This window comes from Glossina fuscipes, unplaced genomic scaffold, assembly GCF_014805625.2.
Source record: "Glossina fuscipes isolate IAEA_lab_2018 unplaced genomic scaffold, Yale_Gfus_2 122, whole genome shotgun sequence".
Classification (NCBI taxonomy): Eukaryota; Metazoa; Arthropoda; class Insecta; order Diptera; family Glossinidae; genus Glossina; species Glossina fuscipes.
Window position 1 is genome coordinate 617,354 of NW_023998465.1, and position 11,968 is coordinate 629,321.

The following is an 11,968-nucleotide window of genomic DNA, read 5'->3' on the forward strand; positions in this document are numbered from 1 at the left end:
TTTTTTTTTTTCCATATAGAACGGGTACAGCTGTCGCATATAAAGTTAGTTAGAGATGCTTATCGCGAGAGCCTGTGCAAATAAGACACGTAAACCCATGTGATACTGAGAAGAAAAAAAAGGAAAACCATTAACACACAATGAACATTTACACATATGATTGATTAATTAAAATCTATTTATTATTGTTAACAAAAAAATTTATAGTTAATAAAAATAGAAGTACTTTCAAACATTTCGTTGTGTGGTTTGAGTTAAAACAGACCAACTTGGGAATAAAATCAAAAGAAAAAACAACGAAATCGAAATGGAAAAACCCATTAACCCACAATGAACAGTTGAATATATGATTGATAAAAATTAAATATACTTATTGTTGTCGATATTAATATTATAAATACAAAGCATATTAACGTAGGAAATACTAATGTTCGCGAAGAATAAGATATTTGAAAAAAAAAATAAATAAATAAATAAATGAATAAATGCGAGAAACAAAAAAGAAGGCTTTTAATTGGTTTATGAATTTTTGCCACAAGAACATTTCAATTTTTAAAGAAAACTGAACTAAAAATCAAAGGACTCGAAGATGATTGGTGCCGTGAATGGTCGAAGCATGAAAAATAAGCTTAATGAGATGAACATGTGCAATTGCACAACGAATTTATATAAATCATTACAACAAAGTTCTGAAGATTTATCGCCGCTTTTATGTGCATGGATGCAGAGAAGTGACTTCGTAAACTACTATGCATAAATTTATTCGGCAGCCAGTGAAGCAGTCACCATCACCTTGTTACACCACCAGCAACGAATCAGAGGGAAGTAATAAAATTGAAGGCAGAAGCAACAACAACAGCAACAACTTATCGGGAGCATTGGGATAGCTGCAGCCGACCGTGAAAGCAGTAATATTCACCAAGTAAACGAACACCACCACCTTGCTTGTACTGTAAGTTATGTTACCTTTTCTTTTAAGCTATCCGATTTTGTTGTTACCCATGTGTGGCTAAGCGTGCGCTGCCACCGCTGTGGCTGAGGTGTAGGGGCGTGCACATGGTGGCCATGTAGGGCCGACGCTAGACGATGACCGACTGACCCACTGGCGACAGACGCACAGCCGGAAACTGACCAGACCTTTTCGTTCATTTAGTTTGTTTTTTTTATTATTTCATTTTTTTTATTTTTATTTTATTTATTTTTTTTTTCTCTTTGTCTAAAGAAAAATTTTTAAATCCTCGGCGGCGAGGAAAAAGAAAAAGAGTTTCATGTCAAACGTTTATCGATTCTTTTGGGCTTTTTGACTTCACTAAATTGAAGTGGAAAGTTTGAATCAGTGTTGTATCGCCTGCCATATAATCGCCTTTGTGATAAGTAAGCCTTTTTAAAGCAAAACGTAATGAAAATTGATTCACAAAAATAATTTAATACAAATTTTAACTTTACCGAATTTGGGTCACAGGTATCTATTTTTCGAACTCCACCAGGTGAATTCTCATTTTAACATTTAGTGTTTTATAACGAAAATAGAAAAAGCATAATAAGATCTTCAACGATAAAATCGGTTTTGCTTTCAACCGTTTAAAATTGGCGACACGAATTGACTGAAAATGGCGTTTTTTGGTCACTTCTTGGAAGTTGTCCAGGATACGCTGTTACAGTTCGAATGAGAATTTCTGCCACAACCAGCGTAATCACCAGACATGCAGCATGGTTTGGCTGGCACGCTTCTTCGTAAATTTGAAGAAATGCAAAAATTGACGGGAGGGTGTATTGCAAAATGTTGTAGAAAATGACAGAAACTATTTTGACTAATATACAATGCACCAATTTTCCACAATAAATGCCTTTTTCAAGTGTCAAAACAATACAAACTTTTGCAACCACCTAAAACATACATCAAACTTCGTTTTTAATTTAACACTTACTTTTCTTTAAATTTTTCTTCATCTTAAGCACCCCATCTCCTACCTATAATCACAAAAAAGTGGCTATGACAAAATTTATTGTTCACCTTCTATTCATTTTTTAGAAATTTTGAATACAATTTATTCTTCACTATTTTCGCACCATCCTCGTAATTTAAAATTTACAAAAAACTTTCCGAAAAATCTTTTAAGCGAACACAATGTTTGCGTTACACGTTGTTCTCACGAACTGTCATTTGATTGTGTGAATTAAAACCCAGCTTGCTTTGCGTTGTGCGTGAACGCAAATTTTTGGAAAATTTCTTTGTGCGTTGTTTTTGACATTTTATCAAAATCATCATAATCATACGGTTCATATTGCAAGCACAGTATGGTTTTAAAGTGGTCATTTGCATTTTTATTAAAAAAGAAAGAAAATCTAACTAAAGTATACTGCTGTTTCTATATGAAATAAGCTTATTTCGTTTTATTAATTATATTTTTTTTTCAAAAAAGTAATTTTTTAAAGATACTTTTCACTTTATTAATTTTTCATTAACGTATATTAACAAAAGCTATCCGTATGTGTACACCTTAAGTGGTGAGTAAACAATCTATTATAATTAATTCTTCCAAATTTTATTCTCTCACACAAAACATTTTAGACAATGATTTCGTGTTTTCTCCTCATTTATTTGTAAGAATTCAATTTCTTTAGTAAGAGTTAAAAGGGAAGAATTATGCATAACTCAGTTTAGAGAGTGAACGCAACCAATAAACATGTTTCGCCGTGAGAGTGAATGTATTTATTTATGGAACTTTTGAAAATTTCATGTAAAATAAAGCCAAAAAAATAATAGAATGAATTTAATATCTTAACACTTTTTAATAACATTCAGAGATTCGAAGGCTGGCAATGTTTTGTGGAAATTAAAAGGATAAATGTTTTGAGGAAAGCAAAATATATAGTGCAATTAAAGCGATTCGGAAAGAGAGAAGTAAAACCATAAGGAAATCATTAACATATTTTTATTAAATTTATACAGAAGTTTCACTTTATGCCGCATATTATTATGATTCTTTGTGAAGTCAACAAAAAAGAAAAAACTTATTCCCATTTCTTGATCAAGTGAAAAAAACTTTGGACAAACTGTACTCGAGGTGGAGAATAGTGAATATTACAAAAGAAAAAGATTTTGGTTACTCCTGTTATTGCTTCATTAATAATTCGAGATATCTGTCAAAGTTTTGCGCCAAAAATTTGACATTTCTGCTGTGCTGAAAACAAAAGAAACACTAAAAGCAAAATAGACAAAATTGATTGTAGACAATTAATATGAAAATAAACATTTTTCTGCCATAATGTCCGCAGCTCGTATTTTGAACCCAGTCTTTAGTGAAATATGTAAAGTGCGCTCCAGTCCAACAATTTTGCAAAGGAATTTGCCATGCAGCCACCAAATGCGTCGCATTAAAAAAGATTTATTCGGCCCAATCAATGCAAGCGAAACCAACAGGTGATTATAATTGTTTATTGTTATTGTTCTGCAGTGGGTTTTGCAACACTCATTCTTTTCTTTAATGTCCTGCAGCATGTTTAAGGAGCAGTTGGCTAAACACCATGAAGAAGCAACGAGAAAATGGGGTTTCGACTTTCGTTCAGGTGTGCCATTGACGACTACTAATGCCCAGTTTATATGGGAACGCATTACCCATCAAGAAAGCATTGTTGCACCAGAAGTGTATACTTTGACGCGAAATGCGCACGTACATCCGTCACCTGATCAGCCGACACCTTTAGATTTACTGATGGACGATAGAGCTGAGCGTGAAAATGATACCATAAATGGCTTAGCAACTGATACCGATTTTTGTGATGAGTCCCACTTTGGGAATTCATCCACTTTAGCCCTATTCAAGATTCCTGCCAATCCAATTAGCCGGACAACAAGTGAGGCGGCTGTGCCGCGCAAAATGCGGTTTCGCAAAAGACAGCCAAAAATTACAGGTAAATTTCGAAATTTTAAAATAGATGCAAAAGTTTAATTCCTATGTGTAGTATATAAGTTTAACATTATTGTACTACATATTTTGCAAAGATTGACAAGACGCTCAACCTGATAGGCATATCAATGCAATTGTTCTTTCACGTATAACGTTTCAATAGGAAAGGTTCAATTTTCGAGGGCACTATTTTTCTTTTTCGATGTGCCGTGTCGTGTGTCTTACGATTTCTTTTTCGTTTTCTCATCAAAGAACTCTTTTAGTGTCTCTTACTTGCTTGAAAGCAAGAAAATATTACAACGTCAGAATTTTGTATCAGCGAGCATTTCTTGCCAATTACACTTGAAAATTGAAGAACATTGCATAAAATGCAAATTAAATATTGGAGCGGCTTAAAATGTGTTGAACAACCACCTATAAGTTAAATAAAATATTAAAAATTGCATATATTGCATATATGATCAAAGAATAACAAAATTCTCCCATCTATTGTCGATCGAGAAAGTTCAGAGTTATGTAAATTGAAATGGGCGTGAGAAACTTTGCTCCTTTTACTCTTGGTCTAATTTTGAATAAGAGATATAAAAAATGGTAGCAAAGACGAAAACGATTTATGTTTTCGCATGTAATTTCGTCAATATACATCAAACTGCAAAACCCACTCAAGCTGCGGGATTGAAATGATACCAATCGCATTGCAGGCAGGCACAAAAATGGGAAACTTGAGTGACGATAAGGGTTTATAAGCGTTTGTATAACTCTAGGCTTGAAATTCTATAACTCTAAAAGCATTCTTGGTGCCATTGTGTGCATTGTCCGAAAACATTAAAAACATATATAAAAAAATTCCAGATTCTATGGATGTGTGTGATATTTTACTGCTTTCATTTAATCATATTTTTAAAGTCCAAAGCCCCAATAAAATTTTGCTACAAATGCTTTCAATTAATTTCAATGATTTGTTAGAAATAACTTAAGAAACAGCTCAACATTTTAAAACTTTTTAATGATTGCTTGCAAATTGCACTATTTAAGCTCTAGTTGTGATATTTATCATTAAAAAAACCCTTATCATCATTCCTGATAAACTAAAACCATCCAACACACATTTCTTCTCTAAATTGGAAGCATTAAACGCTTTGCACTAACTCTAAAGCAGAAGAATACGTACTCTTTTATTACAGACTAGATACACTTCTTGCAAGTTTACTTTCTAAAATAAAATAAGGGTTAAGGAATAAATTAGTTCGACATGCTAGATATTTAAACTGCTTTCGCGCGTAATTTTCGAAATTATAATTTGGGAGAATGATGATTAAATTATTTCCATTTGTTTGGTTTTTTGTTTCAAGTGATATTGATGTCATGTTAATTGTGTGTTGACACTAAAGAATAACGTGAGTTTAATCAAAGCCAGAAAAATATATTCCGAAGGCATATTCATCTTTTATCCAATTCTTTTGTTTTAAATAGCAATATTTTACTTCTTCGCTTATTTCGTTTCAGAATACCTAAAGGAACGCAAGCGTTTAGTCCAGACCCCGAAGAAAGTAGCTCCAATTAAACGCGTGCGCATCTTGGCCGCTGGTAATTCCCTTTCAATACACTTAAGTTCTGTGGATACTCATCAAATAAATTCATATTTCTCTTTAACACCGCGTCATGACTAGTATCTAGGTTAAATAAAAAACAAAATTAAAAAATATGATAATCGGAATTTGTATGCAATTTAAAATGATATCTTTAAAGTTTAAGAATTTTTGATTTAATTTTTATGTTTAACTTACAATTTATCGAATTGAATTGGTTTGCAAGTGTATGCGAATTTTTTACAAGAGCAAAGTTTATTTTTAAAGAAGCAAATTGCAAGAAGTGTGTCTCAATTTTGGAATTTCGAAGTCTATATTTAACTCTACGTTTAGTGCACTGACTAAGTTATTCTTGTTTTGACTTTTAACATTCGTTGATTTATTGTTTGGAAGCAGTGATCCTTTATTTTTTCTACGAAATATTAATTCAATTATTTTCAAAAGAGTTGTAGTTAATTACTTTATCATAATTATTATTATTTACTTTCAATATTTTTTTTATTATAAAAAAAATATTATGTTAAAGCTTTTTGAAATGTTTTCCTTCCGCACGGTAAATATTTTATTAATCTTTGAATAGCATTGAGCTGCACGTTACAAAAATGTCTTTCAACTTTTTTAAATTTTGTAAATAAAATTAGGATCTTTGCAAAATCGAAAAGGATTCAATTAGTTAAAACAAATTTTTCAAAATGAAGTACAAAATAAAATTAATTTGTAAGAACAGTAATTCGACAGTAAAGACAATCTCTTGTATGTACAATCAATATGAGAAAGTGGGAATTGTTTTGAACATTCTTGTACTCAAAATCACTTCTTTTAAGTATATCTTCGTAGATTGAATTTTCCAGAATTGATTTATGGGCGACAAATCTATATTTATAATCTATAAATTTTCTATAATCTAAGTTTTATTTATATCTAATACATTTGTAGAAGGTATTTGAAAATGTGTGTAACTTATATATAAATATTTTATAGACATTTTTCATAGGATATATCTAATATATTTCGTATGTTTTCTTTTTTTTTTGTATCCTCACATGGGCATAAACATGTAGATAGATGACCATCTAAACTAAGTATCATTAATATATTTTTAAAAAGTATTTTTCACGTCATGCACACATTTACAAATGAATTAAATAAACATATCAATAAAAAGCGAATGCGCTTGCACGAACTTTTTCGAATTTCTTCGATTGGCTGTTATTTTTACTAATTTTTTCAATTGTCTTCTTGGGTTATTTAGGTTAAAGTATCGAAAATTTTCACATTTCAGTTATTTACTATATTGTGAGACATTTTTTTGAGAAATGTTTTCCTTGAAATAAGGCAATAACAAAAAAGACTTCAAGCGGGGGTGCCTTGACGCTCTTCTACATATTGGTTATTTTACAAGCAAAGCAATTTCCAAACGGAATCATGTAACAATTCTCTCAATTGATCTCGAAAATCATTTGACAGGGTTGTTCCTCATGCTATTTTAGGACTCCTGAAATCATGGAATGTTGGACCCAAATTCTTCAATTACATCAAATCATTCATGTCGCATTGGCGGTTTAAAGTTAGAATTAACAACCATCTCTCTGATTTCTTTCCGCTAATGAATGGCATTCCACATGGATGTTCTCCTTGTCACGCTTTTTCAGATGGCTTTCAATGAAATTACTAAAATTCATTGCCGTATACTGAAAATCGCACATTATCTCGGACGATGTGTACATTTCAAGGAAAGAAATAGATACCAAGAAGACAATCAACATTCTCGAATCTATTGGACGAGAGATCTTCACATGGGCAAACTCTTCAGGCGCTAAAATTTCTATACAAAAATAAGAAAAGACGCACATTTGTTGAAAGCAGATTTGCGATACAGGAAATCTACTGATGCATATTAATACCGTTCTGCTGCATATTCTTGGGCTCATATTTCCAACAAACACTGTCTTCGGTTAAAAAAGTCCATTTTAACAAGGGTGAACTCCATACAATGCGTTGCTTAGAAAAGGCATGCGCACATTAACACGATTGTTTATCTTACCGAAGTGCTTGTTTTAAGCAACATTGACTATGCTTTGAGAATTTATGGCAATAACTACAAATCTAACATCAACATCCTTAAACCGATCTATCACCAAACCCTCCGAGTAAGCTGCTATGCTTTTCGGAGGACGCCCATAAACAACATTATAATTGAAACTGGTCTCCCAGCTTTAGAAAATAGACTTTATGAATTTACAGCTAAAAAAGCTCTCAAGTTTTTTAATTGAAACAAATCTATTCTCGGTGAAAATGTGAGAAAGATTATTATTGCGAAGAAAATTCAAAAGTCACCATCTGGAATTGACTATTGTTTGTACGTCCCAAAGAAATTAAACATTCTGTTAAAAATTTTCCGCTATTCTTTTGACATTTCGCTATCTATGCACAAGAAAGAAGATACTCCAAATTACGTCTTCAGGAATCTAATAGGGGAAAAATCCCAAGTACTGGAGAGTAACGGTTGGAATTTTTTTTACACAGATGGTTCAAAATCTTCTGGTCGACCACCTACTTGTGCCGTGATAGATGCTTCAGGACATGTTCCTCTCAATCATATATAAAATTTAATCGCTTGTAACTCGGTGTGGGCTAACGAATTCTATGTGATATAAAATGGAGATTGGGAATTTTTCATGGTCGGGAGAATTTATGGTCAGGGATATTTTTTATGTAATAGATGCGCATATATATCAACTATTGTTCTTACACGCAGGTTCTTGTGGAAAAGAAATGGAAATTCGCATGATGAAGAATAACAAAAATGATATATCTCGAACATTACCCATTGGAAACAATAAAAATAATGTGCCCTTCATATTTTTTTTTGTATTATATGCAATTTATTTATTTATTTATTTTAGACATTTATTTATTTATTTTAATTCTACTTATACATGAAACTCAACTAAACAAATAACAGTCGAGTTCAATTGGCACTTAAAGCAAAACTTATATTAATTAATATTAAAACTTAGTATAATTACAATAAAACAAATAAGAAGAAAAAAAGAAAAAAGAACGTACACAACCAGCATAGAGCCACACCCACAACCGGTACAGGACCAAATTACAAACGAACTCCTAAGCCATCGCAAACATGCATAACCTTGGCAACCAATAATAGTTAACAACAATTCATTTTCGAATCGTAACGACTTTTTAAAGATAAAAGCTAATTTAAGTAAGACATAGGTAAATCGCGCGTATTAAGCAATGTTGCTTTATTGGACTTTAAAAACTTCTTGCAAACAACTCTGAGCGGGTTAAACAGCTCATAATTATATTTACATTGACTAAGCTTAACCAAGGTACAGTGCCTAGGGAAGCGGTTGGGGACCTTAAACCTTATTTCACCAAGTAACGCAGGTGAGTCAATAGCACCATTTATTACTTTGATTACGAAGGGAACGCCAAGAACAAATCTACGTTTCTCGAGAGACGGTAAGAACAACAGAAGCAACCTATTTTCATAGGGAGAAGAGAGGCAATTGGATCCCAACCCAAATTCCTAAGGGCAAACGGCAAGAATTGCTTTCGAACAGATCCAATTGAATCAACATAGCGCCTATATGAAGGAGACCACCCAACAGAGGCATACTCAAGTATAGGTCTAACCAAACACATATACAGCCTTCTGGTAATATAAGGATCATCAAGCTCTTTGGACCACCATTTTATAAAACCAAGCAAGGACCTAGCTTCGCTTATCGAGAGCTCAATGTGCAAGTTAAAATGTAATCTATGGTCAAATAGAATGCCTAAATCTGTGAACCGTAGATCGCCGTCTCCGAAAGCCGTGCTGGTGTGGAGATTATATGAATTAATGGCAAATGCCAAATGCTGAGCCACAATTCGTTCAAACAACTTAGGCAAGATACTCAACATGGCTATGCGCCGGTAGTTCTCAACAAGTTGTCTACTTCCACTTTTGTGAATGGGGATAAGGAAAGTACTCTTTCAACACGAAGGGAAAACACCTAAATTCAAGGACAGGTTAAAAATCTTTGAGATCACACCACATAACTCGCCAGCGTAAGATTTAAGTACACATGATGGTATTCCATCAGGTTCAGGCGCACAACTATATTTTAGAGAACTCAACCCTTTAAAAACGTCATCTTCCGAAATAACCAAGTTAGGAATAGAAACCGAGCTTGTCATAGTATATGGGTAGTTTGCTGATAAATCGAAATTAGCAGTTGAAAAGATTTGAGATTTCAAAATCATCGGAGGAATCAGACCCATCAAAAGAAACATGAGAGGGATATGTGGAAATTTTTCTTTTAGACTAATTTAGAGGTGACGCAACACGCGCTACTCTACGAGTTGTGAGTTTGCTAGCTTGGAAAGAAGCAAAGTGCTCAATAAAACGACACTCTTCAAACCTAGTCTTAGTGATCTGATCAATTCAGAGAAACTATTTCTCGTCTCCGTGAATAATTTGTAGAAGTCTATGTCCTTCTACAGTCAGGATACAACTATCGTAATGCCTTCGAGGGGTCAACGACTGCATCAGCAGCACGGCTGATAATACCGGCACACTTTGCACGGCTAAAGCGATCGCAAAGCCAACACGAAACGAATCTTTCAGATTCCGGGACCGTTTTCGCCCGACAAGGTGTATATAAACACTTCAGAAAAAAAGGCAGAAGTAGATTATGAAGAACTGACGGAAGAAATTGCAAAAAATCCTCAACACAAAAATTTATCAACTAATTTGAGCAAAACTTCTCTGTTACGTTGAAACTGTAACAAGAGATCAAAAGCAAAACAAACTACAAAACACCAAAAAAATAAGCAGAGAAAAAGAGAGAAAAAAATAAAACAAAAAAAATTTATATCAGAGCTCAAAATTTTTGTTTGCAAAAATCTAATGAATCAAAGCGTAAAGAAAGAATACTTCTTTTACTTTGAATTCCATTCGGCAACTCTGTTCAAGCGCTGTGGTCACATTTTTCTCTTTGTGGAAAAATTTTTGCAATTTAATTTCTTTATTGCGTTATACATTTTTAAAAGTTCTCAAACTTATTATAATCGATTGAACTTTCTGTGTGTTTATTGCGAAAAGTGTTCATCGCGGATATCGTACGTGTTTTCCTTTAAATACATTAAAAAAAAAAAAATAAAAAAAAATAAAAAAAAAGAATTAAAAACATCTGACTTTTTATTCAGTAGTTTCCCAAACCTTTTGAAGTGAGTGGTTATTTCAAAAATAATAAGCAATAGACAACAATAAGGCATAATGGCCCCGGGGCCGCCAGACAAAAACTCGAATAGATTTCATCTATTAAGTGATACATCCCCCCAAAGAAAAAAAGTAAAAAATCAGATTTTCCGGTGTTGCCGATCAGCGATATAATCCCTATTGATAAAAAATATATTGTTATTTCTTCAACCGATGCTCGAATAACAATTTCCCAAATTAGCCCTTTTGGTATAAAAAAAGCTCTAGATAGCATTACAACATACATCGACTCGATCTCGATTCTACGCGATGGGAATTTACTGGTCCTCGCTGGGAACCCGCGCGCAACCGAAAAGCTCATAAACGCCAAATCTTTAGCTAATCTATGTGCTGTTTCAGCTAAACTACATGAGAAACTTAACTCAGTTCGAGGCGTAATTTATGCCCCTTGCTTAAAGCATGTGCCGGAAGATGAAATTGTTCGCGAAATGGGCAATCAAGGAGTGACTGAAATATATAAACTCACCAAACTAAATGATGACGGAAAAACACGCTCTCCTACAGGAAGGATTATTTTAACTTTTGATCGCTACCGATTACCGCGAACAGTTGATGTGGCGTGGTATAAATGTAAAGTAGAACTATACATCCCAAATCCTATGAGGTGTAAAAATTGCCAACGCCTGGGTCATACGGCAAAAAGATGCACTAATGCTGCATCTTGTGCTAACTGTGGTCATCCTCCACATACTGAAAGCTGTACCCGTAGTTTCTGCATAAATTGCAATGATCAACACTCAGCGTTAGACAAACAATGCCCACGTTTTGTACAGATGCGCGAAATATTAAAAATCAAAACAGAAAATTACTGTAGCATGGGCGAAGCGCGACGCACATACCGGGAAAGAAATCCATCTGTAGCCCATGGAATTGGCAAAAGTAATACCTACGCTGCTGTTGCCTCGCAAATCGAGCCTAGTAAGACTTTAACTGCAACTGCTTCCAATGAAAAACCTGTTCCACCATTAACCAAAAATTATATTGCGAAACCAGTTACATCACTTGCCAAAGATAATATTGAAAAAACCAAGCAACTGCAAATATTGAAAAAATTAAAACAACAACACATATGCTAAAATCTAATATACCAAATTCTCCAGAATCTTCAGCTCTCAACTTTAATCAACAAATCACAAGTGGTAATGAATCCATTCTTTCATCCATTAATCAACCTTCAA

The 11,968-nt window shown here is 33.5% G+C and overlaps 1 protein-coding gene across 2 annotated transcripts; it reads left to right on the forward strand.

Moving 5' to 3' along the window:
* Positions 1-2,664: 2,664 nt before the first annotated feature.
* On the forward strand, positions 2,665-5,993 carry LOC119640696 (cyclin-dependent kinase inhibitor 1). 2 transcript variants are annotated; one of them, XM_038038882.1, is made up of 3 exons: positions 2,665-3,424; positions 3,500-3,915; positions 5,418-5,993. In XM_038038882.1, exons 1-3 carry the CDS (start codon positions 3,270-3,272, stop codon positions 5,579-5,581), a joined length of 735 nt encoding a protein of 244 aa, XP_037894810.1. In that variant the 5' UTR covers positions 2,665-3,269; the 3' UTR covers positions 5,582-5,993. The 2 variants fall into 2 exon arrangements, with proteins under 2 accessions (XP_037894810.1, XP_037894811.1); XM_038038883.1 differs by lacking the exon at positions 5,418-5,993 and adding an exon at positions 5,264-5,350 and having other exon boundaries at positions 2,668-3,424.
* The last annotated feature ends 5,975 nt before the right edge of the window (positions 5,994-11,968 follow it).

Bases quoted from the DNA above. Each gene is read 5' to 3' on its own strand.
- LOC119640696 (XM_038038882.1), top strand. From the start codon at position 3,270: ATGTCCGCAGCTCGTATTTTGAACCCAGTCTTTAGTGAAATATGTAAA. The intron at 3,425-3,499 runs GTGATTATAATT...AATGTCCTGCAG, and splicing joins AATGCAAGCGAAACCAACAG to CATGTTTAAGGAGCAGTTGG. The intron at 3,916-5,417 runs GTAAATTTCGAA...ATTTCGTTTCAG, and splicing joins AAGACAGCCAAAAATTACAG to AATACCTAAAGGAACGCAAG.